General features: G+C 44.4%; 1 protein-coding gene across 2 annotated transcripts in view; it reads right to left on the reverse strand.

Moving 5' to 3' along the window:
• Positions 1-16,556, reverse strand: part of KCNH1 (potassium voltage-gated channel subfamily H member 1) — a 423,297-nt gene extending 406,741 nt beyond the window's left edge. For both annotated transcript variants that reach the window (XM_027082909.1, XM_027082908.1), the window contains exon 1: positions 16,289-16,556. In XM_027082909.1, the coding sequence (XP_026938710.1) occupies positions 16,289-16,367 (79 nt within the window). In that variant the 5' untranslated portion in view covers positions 16,368-16,556. The remainder of the gene's footprint in view (positions 1-16,288) is intronic.
• Positions 16,557-17,256: the final 700 nt, after the last annotated feature.

The following is a 17,256-nucleotide window of genomic DNA, read 5'->3' on the forward strand; positions in this document are numbered from 1 at the left end:
GAGAAAGCCCGTGCTCAGCAAGGAAGACCCAACACAGCCAAAAATAAATAAATAAAATTAATTTATTAAAAAAAAAAAGCATCACTATAAACAGTTGAGATTATACTGGTAGCCCCCAATAAACTGTGCCTCCCTGCATTCACGCTTTTCTGTTGTCCCCTTAAAACTAGGTGGGTCTGTGATATGCTCCAATCAACAGACTGCAGTAGAATGGATGTCACTCCAATCCCATAAGCATTAAGGTCCAGCAGCTTCTGCTTCTGTACTCTTGGGAGCCCTGAGCTGCCATGTGAGAAGTCCAGCTAGTGGAGAGGCCATATGGGGACTCTACAAGCAGAGGCCACCTAGTGAGAAAAAGGCCCTGAGATGACATGGAGAAGCACCAAGGAACCGAGTCAACAAAGAAAGTCAGTGGAAGAATGAGGGGTAAGAGCCACCTTATTAATCCACCATTGCACAGCTATTCCCTATGTTCCCAGAGCACCACGTGAAAGAGTAACAATGGGGACAATGACAAGCTGGGTTCTAGTGGCAGTGTTGTCCCCGATGAGCTGTGTGGGTTAGTCACTTCAGCTCTGTGAGTCTCGATGGGGGCAAACTAGAAGATCTCCGTGCTTCTGGCAGTAATAAAATCTGATGCTCTAAGTAATTGGGCTCATAACAAAGAACGAATAAGAAGACACCTCTGCAACCTGGCAAGCTTCACACCCATGTGGAGTCATCAACCAGCCCTCACCTTGAAACATCACTTCTCCAAACGCTGGACTCTGTAGAGCCTGGGTCACTTTAAAAATAGCAGAAACACCTTCTAAACTCGACTCAGTGGGACGTGATACTCATATTTCAGGTGAACCGTGTTGTATCCGGCTTTTGCTCAGTGGAATTGTTTGGATTTGGAGACAGGATGTGATGTACAGTATTAATGTAAAAATGTACTGTACTGGGCTTCCCTGGTGGCGCAGTGGTTGAGAGTCCGCCTGCCGATGCAGGGGACACAGGTTCGTGCCCCGGTCCGGGAAGATCCCACATGCCGCGAAGCGACTGGGCCCGTGAGCCATGACCACTGAGCCTGCGCATCCAGAGCCTGTGCTCTGCAACGGGAGAGGCCAAAAAAAGGAGAGGGCCGCGGACCCACCAAAAAAAAAAAAAAAAAAAAAGTACTGTATTGTCAAGGGATTCTACAGTAGCGATAAATCATATATTGGTGTGTCCACTTATAGATACAGAAGATGCCTATATCTGTCTTTGGAATCAATAAAATTCAGGTAAGATATATGCTCTTGACATATACATACATATCTTGTGTGTGTGTGTGTGTACACATATACAGGTTTTTCAGGTAGAATGTGTAACTTCCAATCAGCCAGTGGCCCATCTGAAGCACTAAGCCTGCCTCCAAATTCATATTTTCTGAATTGATCAAGTCTCTTCCACATTGTTCAGTAAGACATGGGGGTTCAACCTGGCTGCCCTTGCTTGAGGAAGGAGACATAATTTATTCATTAGCTCTCGTCTGAAAGTTCCCATTGGCTCCAGGCCTTTGATGCAAATTAACCAGATTCTACAGTCTCCCTCTGATGCCTTTTTACTCCCTGAGGGTCTTTAGCTGTCAGACTGCACGCAATTAAATGCAAGGCTTCCTAAGTTCAACCGTTCTCAGCCCACACACCCGTTTTCCTCCAGTTAGTAGAATAAAACAAACATTCTCTAAACATTTGAAAGAGTCCCCTCCCCCAAGCATGTAAAGTTTCTTTGGAGGATGGGGTATGAGCCGAACCACACGGCGGTAGTCAGATGTGTCAAAATCATCCCAAACCTACCATTTGCCCATAAAGCATAACACAGAGATAGTCTAAAAAGAAATTATTAGAAAATTGCTTTTCATCATAATTACCACAACTAACAAAGGAGAAACTAACTAAAGCAATGACTTAGAAAAGTGACTCAGTTTGGGCAATTACACAGATAAAAGCTACATTCAGCGAGCCGTTCACACAACTTTATTGTTCCCTGCCAACACCGATTATTTAGAGGGCTACAGTAAATATTTCACAATATGCTTCTAATAACTCGGGATATTTTTCTTAGAAGAGAACACATCCTCATGACACTTTCAATGTTATAGATTTACTAAGGATATCAGCGCTCTTACAAAAAGCAGGTTTGAGTAAAAATATATATTTTTTTCTTTTAGAACAATACAAGACTGATTGAGATCAATGAAGAGGACAAGAGGTATATATATAAGCACTAGACAAAGACCAGGAAACAATGATTTTATTTACCTGAACCTAAATAAAATCCATACCAGAAATTAATTTTTATAAAAACAAAAAACACCTAACCAAATGTAGGACTCTTAGCATATTTGCCAATTGTTAGTCCCTTTCCTATAGCTATCCAATGAATCAACTAATTAAAAAAAAAAAAACTCCACCTGACAACACGTGTTTCCTTTTCCCGTACTTTCTCCAATCACTTTACACCATCTGACATGTTATGCATCTACTTGTTTGCTTATTATTTGCCTCCCTGGTAGAATGCAAGCTTCATGAGGGAGAGTGCCTTTTTTTTCCTTTCACCACTGAATGCCCAATATCTAGAACAGTGCCTTACACATAGGAAGTAGTACTGAATGAGTGTTGGTTGAATGAATGAATGAATGCACTTAGAACAGTACCAGGCATACCTGATGTTACCATTGTCATTGACATCATCATCATCTTTATTATTAACTCACACAAATTGCAGTCTCCCCTGGATTGTTTCTGAAATGTTAGTAGCCAAAAAAATTCTGGACTCAATTAGAAATGACAACTGGTCTTTAGATTCTCCTTGGGCACTAGTCATCTTTTATCTACAGTTACTAGAGGATTTTGCCACTTGTATGTTATATGTCAACAATGTTTACAATATAGTGAAGAGCTGGCTTAAGCAAGATTGTGAAGCAGATTAAGTTTGGGATACTTCATCTCCTCTTTCTGTACTTTTCTCTCTTTTCTGAGCTTTCTGTCACTTAGATCAACTTATTTCTCCCATCGTGGAAAAACACTGTCTTATAAACAAATTCAGAGTTAGCTGTTAGTGATTAAAGTATCACCTCTCTCAGAAGGTTTGAATTTTAAGACAGGACCCCAGGGACAGAATAATGCTTAACCTGATGCCCAGAATCCCTAATGTTGAAGGTGTTGACATATGGTGGGTGGGGGAGGCAGATGGGGATGGGTCTTTCCATCGCACCTCAAGTGACATTATGGGGGGGACCTTGGCCCGTGGTAATTAGTGGCTTAGATCACCTCACCCTTCACTTACAGGCTCACTCCTTCTAAACAACAAAAGTATGAGAGGGCAGAGGACGACAATGGACCCCAATGACACCAAAGTGCTTTCCAATTAATGCTTTCATTCTTTCATGTAAAATGCATGCAGTGAAAAGAGAATGGGATTGTGAGTTAGAAGTCCTGGCCCTGCCTCTAATTAAGAAACACTAATATTTCACTGCCAAGGGCCTCAGTTACACACGCATGGAATGTGGTTGCTAAATGAATGAATCAATAAAATTTTGAAACAAAAAGATCAAAAGATTTGGTAATATTTGGGAGAATGGAGAGGATGGGATAAGAAGAAGCGAAGTCAGTTTGGTACATCTAAAATCTTAATATCAGCAAAAGTCATTTTGTGGCTCTATTGTGACTTTTCAACAATAAAATTCCATGAAAATGACTCTTCCAAGTTGTCAAGGGCCCAATCTTTGCGCTACACAAACTGAACTCCCAAGAGATTTAATAGGTGTTTGCTTTGTCTCTGATTTTAATATCGTACAGAAATACATTTTGATTAAGTCAGTAAGTTGCAATGGGGAGAGACATTTCAATTTCAAAAGCAAATTCAAACGCTTCATTGACTGGGTAGTTACCCCTAAGTATGTGGTTTCAAAAATCTGACTTCCATCTTCATTCAGCATCAAATTAAAGGATTTTAAAACTATAAAAACAGGGGCTTCCCTGGTGGCGCAGCGGTTGAGAGTCCGCCTGCCGATGCAGGGGACGCGGGTTCGTGCCCCAGTCCGGGAAGATCCCACATGCCGTGGAGCGGCTGGGCCCGTGCGTGAGCCATGGCTGCTGAGCCTGTGTATCCGGAGCCTGTGCTCCACAACGGGAGAGGCCACAACAGTGAGAGGCCCGCGTAAAAACAATAAAAACAGATGAATTCGTTTCACAAGCAGAATGGAAGCCAATGAGAATATACATGAAATAGACGTTTTCATTACTCAATGATATTTTACTTAATAAGAGGTCAATGATATGTTGAATTACTGCTAAGAAACATTTATTTGTCTGATCAAGTGCTAAAAAGTGGTGCAATAGATTAGTCAACCAGGTGTTTTATTCTCATTTTTATAGTCATAATAATTTCTTAACACACATCTGTACATATTATATGCACTTTAAACAAAACTCCTAGACCATCAATGAATAGCACAAAAATTTCATTTCCAGAACTAAAAAAAAAGTGGCTTAAAGTAAGCAATATAAAAATATTGAATGGTACTAGAAAAAGATTTTTTAAGGTTAGTTTTACATTTACCTCCTGTATTATTTTAACACTTTCATGGCAAATGGCTCAGTGAGGACAGGGCATAGCATCAGGGTGGATGGAAGGAATCTCAGAGCAGCTTAGTTTAATGCAACAAATATTTGAGTATCTACTTTGTCCCAGGAATTACAGGAGTGCAGGGGACACTTCTGTCCACTGGAAAGCTCTACCCAACTTCCCTGCCTAGCTTTATCTGTATATCACATAACTCCACATCGTGCTCCCCCATCCAGGACCCAGACACAGCAGAGTAGACCAGGAGTGGACAACTGGCCAAACAACCCACAGTCAGAGCTGGGCCAATCAGATTCTCTCTCCAGAACAAAAACTAAACCCTGAAGCTGAGAAGTCGGCAGAGCTGACCAGGCGCAATGCTGGTGAGTAGGTGGAGAAAGGCCATCTTGGAAGAGAAATGGGAACCTCGGACAGATACACAAAAGAGTAGAGACTGAGGCAACGTGAGGGGAGCACTGGACAGACAAGAGAGGGGCAGAGATGGAGAGGTGGAGGCAGAGACTACAAAGACAGACAGCAACAGTGACAGATGGAAAGAGATGACAGACAGAGACTGATAAAGACAGATGGCAGCAACAGAGACAGTCAGCGGCAGGGCAAGCAGCAATGGGTAGAGACAAACAGGAAGACACAGAGATGAGGAAAGGAGAGAAGAGGGGAGGGGATGGAGAGGCATGGAGCCTGGGGGGGGCGGGCAACAGAGCATGAGGCAGAGCTGAAGAGGACACTGCAGAGTAAGAGACCCACAGCAAGACCCAGAGAGTGAGTGAGGAGAGAGCTCAAGACCCTCGGAGACGGTACAGGAGAGACTGAGACACAGAGGGAGATACAGAGAGAGAAGAAAACCAGAACATTCAAAGAGAAGGCACTGCTAGAGACAAGTGAGAGGCGGGCATTGTGAAGCTGGGGGAGAGAATGACAAAGTTAATTCCTGTATCAGGACCCACGAAACAGAGGCCACTCCAGTGGCCCACATCACAGACCTCAACCTAAGTCAGCCTGCACTTATGGGAAACAACTCACTGTCAAGGAAACCTAACGCTGGTCACAATCCTCCAACGCCGGAGCTGGAAAGCAGGACCGGCTAGCCTGCGAAGGAAATCCCCAACCTCCCAGGCAAACGTGCCCCGGCTCTGAGATGCCTCTCCTAATACTCTATAAAACCCGCTCCTGGGCTTCCCTAGTGGCGCACTGGTTGAGAGTCCGCCTGCCGATGCAGGGGACATGGGTTCGTACCCCGGTCCGGGAAGATCCCACATGCCGCGGAGCGGCTGGGCCCGTGAGCCATGGCCGCTGAGCCTGCGCGTCCGGAGCCTGTGCTCCGCAACAGGAGAGGCCACAACAATGGGAGGCCCGCGTACCGCAAAAAAAAAAAAAACAAAAAAACAAAAAAACCCGCTCCTGCCTCAGATCCCTCGGGAAGAGTGTTCCACGGCTGGTAAGGCCCTGCACTCCCCCAGTCCATGGATTGTTTTCCCTTAAATAAAGGACATCGAAGTCGTTACTAAATTGCTTTAGTTTTATCGTTTGACAAGAATAACGGAGAAAGGTGGCACAGTGAGTGAAGCTGGGCAGGAGCACTATCCCTGGATGGTCTAGCCAGGTGGGAAAAGCATCCGGGGGAATTTTAGCTGACAGAACGAGAATGACTAGAATTTAGGACCTCCTTCGTCTTTTTTTTTTTTTTTTTCCTTTTTTCTTTTTGCGGTACGCGTGCCTCTCACTGTTGTGGCCTCTCCCGTTGCGAAGCACGGGCTCCAGACGCGCAGGCTCAGCGTCCACGGCTCACGGGCCCAGCCGCTCCGCGGCATGTGCGCTCTTCCCGGGCCGGGGCACGAACCCGTGTCCCCTGCATCGGCAGGCGGACTCTCAACCACTGCGCCACCAGGGAAGCCCTCTCCTTCGTCTTTTAACGCTACCAATGATTGTTTCAAAATGGCAGATTGAGCACATGCATTTACTTCCTCATTCATGAATGATAGCTGAGAAATTCAAGAGATATACACACAACAACAAGAGTCACCAGCAGGCATGAGCTCAGTTTCTGGAAGATGAAAAGTAGATGGAGGATGATGTGCAGCAGAAGAAGCCAATTTTAAAATTCCAAAGGGAGCTGGACAGGGAGGGGGCTTAATGAGACTCGGGACCTTGAAATGCTAGTAGCTACTACCTGAGGCAGGAATGAGATCTGAGCAAAAACTGGGAAACCAGTTGAAAGTCTATAGAGAAAAAGACCACTCACCCTCGAACACACGCCTTCCTCCATCCATACACCCTGGCAGCCACGTAGTTACCTCTCAAGTAAAGAGACGCATGGGGTTGGCTCGGAAGCAGTAGTCCTGCAACTGCAACATCCACCACAATTGCCTGGAGGACTGAGTAAAACCCAGGTAACTGGGCCCCATCCCCCAAGTTTCTGATTCACTAGATATAAGGTACGGCCCAAGAATTTGCATTCCTAACAAGTTCCTAGAGATTCTACCACTAGAAGTTAACCAAAGGCAATTTACTTAATCTCTTTATTAAACCTGAGTTTCTGCAGTGGGAACAGTGAGAGTGCCCACAGCATAGAGTCATAGTGAGATTAGAGGAGCTGACACATGTAGAACCTTTGGCTCACGGCCAGGCGCACATGTGAGAAAGGCTGTTTAATCTGTGCAAGGTCATGGTTTTAACCAATAATTATAATTGGTGCTTACAACTAGTATAACTCTCTGGGGGAGAAAAATCCCCGATTTATACCATTTGCCAATTTCTGAGGTGTGAATACTCCCACATGGCAGAGTTCAAGCTATCAAGATGAAGTCCCTGAACCAGGAATAGGGAAAAGATGGGCATAACCAGATCTTGAGAGGTAGGACCAGCCGGCTGCACCTGCCCCAGCACACCATGGAGGAAAACTTCAGGGACGGCAGGACCCCCAGGGTTAGTAACAGTTACAAATTTTGAGGTTTACCCAAACCCAAAGAGAGCAATCTGCAGATGCAACCTTTAATCAAGGTAAAACAGATAGGCTACAATGATGACCTTGCACAGAGGAAACGAGGAGAATAAATACTACAAACTCCCACCCCTCCTTCCCCATCTCATGGTGCTGTGAAGCCATCCAGGAAGCAAGGGAGCCTATTGACATAAGCCGTGTGGCTCAGCCTCCCAGGATGCAGAACAGGTTACAGAAGAGAAGAGAATGGCCCGAGGGAGGCACAGAGAAGGTAAGCAGTGCACTGGCCCTTGTAGACACTCAAAGAACAACCTTAAAGATTGCAGCATGGAACTCTAATCAATTCGGTCCCAATAATGCTGAGAGGAAACAAAAGTAAAGAAAATGTAAGCTTAGAAACCCATGTAGATGAAATAAATCTAGTTTTATCCCTCAACTCCATTTTCTTTGCCATAGTGATAAAGCTCTACTCTAAAATATGCTTTGCAAATTCACTCTTAATAGAAACCTAAGTTAAGCAGGAGACAAATATTGGTAAAATTTGCCAAAATAGCATCATCTTTCAAATGCTGACTCCAGCCCTCTGAGAATGCTGGTGGCGGGTACCTACATCATTGCTTTAAGGGAAGAAGGAAGTAACAAGAGGCCATCCCTCTTCTTTAGAGAAGCACCTGATGTCATCATAGACCCTTTAAGAAGCTATGAGAAATGAGAGCCTTGAGGCACTCTCGGTTAATTGTTAACATTAATAATTACAGGATTGACTCCGTTAATTTCAGAACATCAGTTTTATGCAACATAGGACTAATCAAAAGAGTTGTCATTTTAATTGACAGAATGAACAATCTTAGGATGAGTAAGCAAACCAATTCTGATAATTGGCATAATTCGCTAATATCCAATCAGAAGAGCTAAGTAGTTTTGTCCTTAACAGCCACACATGACTGTTAGAGCCGAGACCAGGAGAACTGAGGGAGACACGGAAGTTGGCCAAACTGCAATCTGTTCAGCAAGACTGCACTTGCACAGAGAACAGCCAGGGCATCAAACAAATTCCAGCATCTAGGAAAGGCTGGAAAGGCACAGCAATGGGTAAGCAACCCAAAACCTCGTACCAAAGAAGACAGGGCAATGGGACATCCCAGAGGAGTGAGAGGTTGTTAAGAAAACTTCCACCACAGCAAAACAAAGCTTCACACATCCTGCAATCTTCCCCTTTAAGTCAACGTAAGGGATCTGGTTATCCCATATCCAATCTCACAAAAAAATAAATAGATATAAAATCTCAGAATCATTTGGGGTGAGATGTTTACAACGGAAAAAAAATGTGTGGTGAGTATTGAATTGGCATAGCGTCTCTTAAATTTTTGGCAAGTTTGCAATGCACGTCGATCTTCATCACGCGCTCCTCAATGAGCCCCAACTTCACAAACATCTCAGTCACTTTTGCGAGTCCCAGTCTCTCGAACAGTATGTGGCACAAAGGAGGTCTGCCGTGTCTATGAAACCGAACCGTAAGCTGTTCTTGGCTTTTCATTTTAATTTGTCTTTGATTTTCTGATTCCTCCATGAAATCGGCACCCCTCCTTCAGTCATTTTGTTTTATTTCTTTCATTAAAATAAACATGTCATTCACCTCCTAGTCCCTTCTCACTTCCAGCTCACAATTCTTACATAATATGTCCGCAAGGCTTCTCAATTTAAGAAAATGAGTCTCCCAAACACAAACACAAACACACACACACACACACACACACACACACACACACACACACACACACTTGCATGTGTCCTTTGCACACAGTTCTAACTGTGCGAGTCTGTCATATCATTTAACATTACGGTGAGGGAATTCACACTGTAATAACATTTAAATACACAGTAGATAGTGAAGCCTCCCAAAGGACAACGGCAAGTTCTGTTTTCATTTCATTTTGAGCATGTGCTCACTACTAACATCACCCTAAGTGACTCTGTTTTACTGGTTACTGGATTGTTTGGGCAATGCCATTATTAAGGAGAAAATAGCAAGTATTGGCAAGGGTATGTTGTGGAATGATGAAAACTCTCCTACACTGCTAGTGAGAGTGCACACCCAATATATGCCCAAAAGACATATTTGTAGCAAGAATATTTGTAGCATCAATAATAGCAAAAATCTGGTAACAACTCACACGTTGTTGGAGGAGGTCAGCGAGAGGACGTGACCGCTAGTTGACCCTTGAACCGGACCCAGGCAATCAGAGACTCCTCACCCCCTCCCCTGTCCTTGGAATGTACACTCCGCCCACCACTCCCACAGTAGGAGCGGTTCCAAGGAGAGAGGAAGGTGTTGTTGAGACCATGTAGACTGAATACCTGACTTAACCCAGTTAAGGCCTCTATTTAAACTTTCAGTTTGGGCAGGTGGGTGCAGAGATCTACTCGTCTTGCAGTGCCCACGACATGCCTGGTAAGTAAGTTCCCTTGCTTATTAAACCTGCCACCTACCAATCTGGAGTGGTCTGCCTCTTTCTTCCGTCTCTCCTTGCCATCCCTGTAAGGTGGCCAGTTTACAAAGCAACACGTGACCATCAACAGCAGAATGGATAAATACAATGTGTGGTACGGTCATACCATAAAGTACTATGCAGTGAAAATGAGCCGATGACAGTACATGCAACGACAGGGATGAATCTCCAACTGACAAAGGATCCGTGCTGTATGGTCCCACACATATAGAGCTCAAAAACAGACAAAAATAAACTGTAGTGTCCAGGAATGCAAAACAAGGTGGTAAAAATATGGGGGGAAATTATGAGGAAATTATGATCACCATAACAGAGTAACAGAGTTGGGGACAGGAAGGGTCCCAGGGATTCTGGAGAGTTGGCAAGATGTCACTTACGTGGCGACAGCACAGTATTTACTTTATACAAATGTGTTAAGCTGCACAAAATTATTTTGTGTGCTTTTTTATTATGGTATTAAACAATAAAAAAGGTTTTATAAAAACAAGGGAGAGGAATGGAGACAAGATAACTGTTATTAAACTACCGAAAAGATGGTTTTCAGGTGGAAAGAGGAGTGGGCTAGGTTTTGTTCCACAGGGCAGACTTGGAATGAGCAGTTTCTGTAAGAGGGCAGATTTTGGTGAGATCAGACAATGACGATAAAAAGAAAGAAGGAGGAAGGGAAGGAGGGAAGGGAGGGGAAGAAACCGGTTCACAATTACAGTTGCTTAAGAAAGAAAAGTGAATGGGAGAGATGCGCTGCAGAAGATTCAAACACTGGAAAAGGAATTGCAAAGTATGTCCCTTCAGACCTAAGATTCCGTGATTCTATTTCTCTTTCTCACCAGTTATAGGTGTAACCACTTAAAGAGAAAAAAACAACTACAACCCTGGTCCAAATACCCTGAATGCATAAAGCAGATCCTCACTTTACATAAAGGGCTTCTTTGAATAAATAACTAAAGTGTGTTTTAAATGTTCATTTACAAGGCATTAACTATCTAACAAAAAATAAAGAGGAAGGGACGAATTGAGGAGCTTCAAGGTAATGCTGAAGGAACCATGCCAAAGGAAGCCCAATCATAAATGAAGAGCTGGTGTTGGAAAGAGCGAAGCCAAAGATTCCATTTACCGCAGTGTTCCTCAAATGCATCTACTCTTTTATGACAGATTATTAAAATATATGGATTTTATAAAAATCACGGAGTTTAGAAACCTTGTTGCCTTACGTTAAATCACAAGGCTTCATCCTCTCAATCCCCCAGCCAATGTCAGTCAATAGATTAAACTTGTGACTCTTTCAGAGAAAGACAGCTGAGCCAGGGTTGAAGGTCATCTTAGAACATATTACAAGAAAAAAACAAGTTCTGTTGAACTGGTAGTAATCCAGATTATCATCCATTGCCCATTCAGAGTAACAATGGATTTTAACCAGTGTTCTGTTTTATAAATATTCCCACGGCTCAGCCCCTCTCTGAGACACAACATTACCCATGGCTCTCACCCTGTTTGCTAACTACTTAACATCAACAACCTGAACCAACTTAACTGTTACAAAAACACAGCTGATTTAGCAATCTGTAAATTACACATGTACATAAATCTGTGCCAGAATGTGTTGTGCTTCACTCCTGCTAACACGCTTGGGTTCTTAACTGGCACCTACCATTGTTTGATATAGGTTTCCGAACACTAAAACATATGTTCCGCCTAGAATGGGACCATTTAGGGTAATATTTTTGTAGTTTCCTGGCACGGAGGCCTGCCAGCCTTCCTAAGACAGATCTATTTGCTTCAGTGAGCATTCTGACAGTAAGTGCCTACCGATTTAAGCAACCATCAAAAAATATTCTGGAATAACACTTTCCAACCATGAATATAAAGAGAAACAGGCTGGCTTTGCCTATGTGGCCATGAAGTCCACAGAAGGATCTGAAATGAGCATAAGCAAAATCAAACCCCATCTAGGGTGCTAATTGTTCCTGCTGATTACTTACAACTATGCAAAAAAAAAAAAAAAGATAATTATCAAATCGCACCTTCAAATGGTTTCAGAATATATCAAAGAAAGTTAAACTAGATTTTAGTCCCACCAAGGTCAGTAATCTTTTAAACTTTTTTCAAAATACAACGTCAGGTTTAAATAAGAGTTGCAGCCAGGTAACATTGTGGAATAGGGGCAGGATCCTTGGACCAAGATTCAATAGAATGTAACTTACTAAGGGTAAGGAGGATTTCTTGTTTTCCACTATATCCCCAGTGTCCAATAAGTATGCTCAATAAATCTTTGTTGAATGAACAAACCAGTAACGACTGCTGACTACTCCCTGAGCTGCCTCTAACTGCCTTTTTCTAACTCTGCCCCTTACTAACCAGCTGTAGGTAAATTACTTAACCTGAGGATTCTTAGTTCCAGAAATCCAAAAGGGAGACACTGCATCTCCTTTGCTGCCTTATGAGTATCAAAGGGATGTTCCATGAAAGGGAACTTAATACTTTACAACGGGCGCACAGATAAGTGCCGTTATCCTCCCTATGGCTCCAGCTAAACCATTGACAAAGGTGAAAATACTGTCCTTCCTTGAAACAGAATTAGCTTCTCCTTTGCCCTATTATTCTGTTTGGATGTGGTGGCATGGCTGTTAGCCAAAATGGCTGCTGTTCCTGTTGTTATAACATTTTATTTAATCTCCACTGGGAAACTGTGCTCCTCTAGAGAAAATAATGGTAACACAAGGAAGGTCGTTTCATGGTGTACCATAAGGAACATGATGCTGGGGTCAAGGAGCTTAGGGTCTCATCAGTTCTGCCCTTAAGTATTTGAGAAAGTGTTCTTGCTTTCATTTCTTCATTTATACAATGATAGAGAAGGAAAGGCAGATGACAGAGCACCTAAGATCTGTCTCAGCTGACAGTCTGATGATTTCCCAGACACCAGATATTCAAATGCCCCAGAAAAAATCCAGTTCTATTATCCATTAGCATATAATGAGAGATTTTTTTTAAGAATGATAAAAACAGTTCCACAGGCTAAGTCATAATGGCTGGAGAAACAATGATGCTACAAGAAGGATGAATGATCCCCTCTAAAGAACTGCCTCAGGCACTGTCTGCCTGCCACTTTCAATAAGTCACTTAATATTATTGGGACTCAGTTTTTTGATCTGTAAAAGAGGAACAATAATACTGCATAGGGCCACTAGGAGAAAATACCCAATAAAATGATCCGAAAGTATTGCTATTTTGTTCTATTTACAATAGCCAGGACATGGAAGCAACCTAAGTGTCCATTGACAGATGAATGGATAAAGAAGATGTGGCACATATATACAATGGAATATTACTCAGCCATAAAAAGAAACGAAATTGAGTTATTTGTAGTGAGGTGGATGCACCTAGAGTCTGTCATACAGAGTGAAGTAAGTCAGAAAGAAAAAAACAAATACTGTATGCTAACACATATATATGGAATCTAAAAAAAAAAAAGGTTCTGAAGAACCTAGGGGCGGGACAGGAATAAAGATGAAGGCGTAGAGAATGGATTTGAGGACATGAGAAGGGGGAAGGGTAAGCTGGAATGAAGTGAAAGAGTGGCATGGACTTATATATACTACCAAATGTAAAACTGATAGCTAGTGGGAAGCAGCCGCATAGCACAAGGAGATCAGCTGGGTGCTTCGTGACCACCTAGAGGGGTGGGATAGGGAGGGTGGGAGGGAGAGAGATGCAAGAGGGAAGAGATATGGGAACATATGTATATGTATAACTGATTCATTTTGTTACAAAGCAGAAACTAACACACCACTGTAAGGCAATTATACTCCAATAAAGATAATAAATAAATAAAGTATTGCTATTTTAAGGTAAAATGCTATTTAAATACTTTAATGCCCCCCCCAAAAAGGGGCTGGTGGGTTTTAGGAGACAATCAATATTTTTAAATAGATTTTTTTCCATCACAGTAAAATAACATAATGCTTATAGATACTGTGATATTTCCAAGAGTCCAAATTGTTTTTTCTCTTTGGGTTCAGGAAATCCAATGAAAGGGGTCACTAAAAACTTAAATCCCACATTTCAAGATCACAGTCTTTCTGAAACAATAGATCATTTTAAATGTTCATCCACCTCTCCTCCCAAGATGTTTTGGTTTTGTTGTTGATGTTGTTTGGTTGGTTGGTTAATCAGAGTCCAGCTGTTGGAACTGGTGCTGAAATTAAAAGGCCAGTGCTAACAACGCTGCCAAGTACTTATTCTACTGACAGTCTATGCCTGCTTACAGTGGGGGGAAGGGGGGTGTCCAAGAAGATCAACTAAGCTAGAAGGTATTCTGCCTTCTCAGCTCCAGGATTTTTTGTAATTGTGTCAGCTCCAGAATTCATGGTTTTTATTATTTTATTGTGGTATTAGCTCCAGGATTCTTAAATTCCTCCGGCAAGCCTAAGGAACCTTGTGATTGCTACGTTTAAGATTCTCTTGCCACTCTCTCCACTCAAAAACAGAATAAGGTAAATGTTAGATGCAGTTTCACCTCTAACTTAAAGAACACTGCCTCTTCACTAAAACATGGAATTGTCATTGATATTTCTGAGAAAGTTTATGTCACTGGCAATGGGATCCCCAAATAGCAAGACTCTCTTCATCTCCCTCAACAGGCCAACAACAAAGCAATCACAGCAAATTAACTCTTAGATGGTGATTTTTACTTAAGCCACGAACAGCTCCAGCTTTTTCATGGCAGAAGGGTTCATTGTGGCTGTTCATGTAGTAATTATCATCCCCTTCCCTCCCCAGGTAATGGCTGTGACCTTGTGCTAAAAGCCACCTTAGTTTGAGTGAGGAAGTCCTTGAAAGGAAAGGTGATTGACCCAAAATTCTTCAAGTCGCACGATAAATGATCATTTTTTTAAGTACTTGAATAATACATGACGATTTGCTATCCTAGTTGCTAAGTTTTTTATTATAAGATAAACTTAGATCACTTTTTAAATTAAAGAGTATTTCCTAGTAGCATAAGTCACTTTCATGCCCTTCCCCTGAATCCCTAACTAAATCCCAATAGAAGCACATAGTTTTAACACAAACTCCTTAAGGCTCCGTAATGGTGATATTTACACATTTTTAAAGCCCATTTCCTGAGTTGGCTCTTCACCTCCTCCTAATAGAATGTCATCTGTCTCTGGAACGAGAGTGGTCCAGGAGCCTGTAAAGAGCATCTCTAGGCTTGTCCTCTTTCATTTTAGCCCTTTGATGAACGGGTGTGCATTGCACCTTCCAACTGCTGGGTTCCTGTTTGCTCTGTAAGTGCTTTCGCCAGGAAGCTTTGCTGTGGGTACTAAAGGCTTTTGAAATGTTTCCATTCCATCTCTGCTCCTAGGACTCTCGCCTCCCACCGCTTCATGCCGTCTTAAAGCCGCTGGGAAAGAGAGGATCTGGGAGCACTACCTTATTGAATAATAGATACATTTACAGGTTTGGTGAGTTTGGGAATGTATAGGGGAGCAAGAATTATAGACATAAAACACTGCTGTGGTTTGGAAGAGAGGATCGACGACAGGTTTGTACCTGTGACCACTTGGCCAGCTCTGCATTTGTGCCCTCCACTTTCCACCTGAGTCCAGGAAACCCTGCCCCTCAGGAGACTTCACTTAACCTCGGAGGGTTGGGTGGCTGAGGAGGTGGAATCGGGCAGCCTGCAGCCCGTCCCTAGGTTCCCACGTTCCTACATTCGTACTTTTCAGCTGCCTGGATGGAAGGTGGAAGCAGCCGCATCCTCCCATCCCTCGGGGGCCGGGACTCGGAGTCGCGGGTCTCTACTGGGGCTCTCTCCCGGTAGAGGCGGCGCCGTGGGGAACGGCCAGAGAACCCAGAGAGCCTAAGTGGAGGGGCGGGCAGTACCGATGGGGGAACGCGCTGCCGTTCCTAATGAGACCAGCTTCCCATCACTTTTCCCAGTACTTTGCTCATCAACTGTCACACTCCCTGCAGATGAGACCAAGAAGGTGCGAGAAAGGCCCAAAAAGCGACCCCAGGAGAGCTCTCCTCTTGGGATGGGGGCCCATCAGACCCCGCCCTGCCCTGCCCACCTCTCCTAGCCCCCGGGAGGCAGCCCCCAGCGCCCGCGCCGCGGCTCCCATCAGAGCCCCGGGGTTCTGCTGCATCTGCTGGCGCCGAGCGGCGGGAGGCGTCTGCAATAAAGGCACAGATAAAAAGCAGGGGTAACAAATCCGAATGCATCTCTTACCATTGGACCGCCGGACAATATTCTCCAGAAACGTGTTTTGCGGGGCCACCAGTCCCTTCCTGCCACCGGCCATGGTCATCCTCCCGGCAGCTCGGGGTCTGGGGGCGTCCCGGCGCAGCTTCTCAGGACAGCAGCAAGCTGGGCGCGGGGCCCGCGAGCGATCCCGGCTCGAAGCGCCCCATGCGCCCCACGGGGACCCGGCCGGGCAGGGGCGGCGGCTCCCACCGGCTGCCGCCCTAGCGCCCTCTTCGCGCCTCCCTCCCCGCGGCCCGCCTCGCACTGCACTCGCGCGGGGCTCGCCTCGCTGCAGCCGCCTCCGGGTGGGCGGAGGGAGCCGCCGCGCACGGGCCCGCAGCGGCCCCTACCGGGCGCGTGCCCCCCCGACGGCCTGCTGGAGAGCTAGCGGGGCGCTCCCGCAGCGGCTGGGAAGCCGAACGCGGCGGAGGGCCAAGGCTGGGCGGGCAGCGCCACCCTCTGGACACGGACGGGAAACGTGTTCAGAAAGCGTCTTGGGCTGGATGGAGAGGATAGAGGAACAGCTGTCTTAGTGGGTTAATTCCCAACGATGTCGCACGGAGTCGAGGGGGAGCATGATGCTGTACCTCTCCTCGTTTGCTCCGTTTCAGGCAGGAGTCCTTGGAACGTCTGAGGCTCTTAGAACACCTTCCTGCTGGCCCCTAGGATTTCTTAGCCTCAGTTGTGAAAGTTGCCCCACCTGGTTTCTGAAGCCAGTGGTTTGACCACTAATTAATGAAGCACTGTAAGCGGTCAGACTTGCAGAGTGACTGTGTGAGCTCCAGAAGAGCTGTCTTGGTTTGTTTTTAAAGATAACCAAAGGCAAAAATGCAGGCTCCAGACGTTTGACAAGTTTGCTTGCTGACTGACTTGATTTCCACTCTTATCCAGAGAATATTTTACTAAAAGACCAAGAAGATACATGTATATATACAGAACTTTTTTTTTTTTTT

The sequence above is a fragment of the Aethalodelphis obliquidens genome, unplaced genomic scaffold, assembly GCF_003676395.1.
Source record: "Aethalodelphis obliquidens isolate GAN/ISIS:26980383/991018 unplaced genomic scaffold, ASM367639v1 scaffold48, whole genome shotgun sequence".
Classification (NCBI taxonomy): domain Eukaryota; kingdom Metazoa; phylum Chordata; class Mammalia; order Artiodactyla; family Delphinidae; genus Aethalodelphis; species Aethalodelphis obliquidens.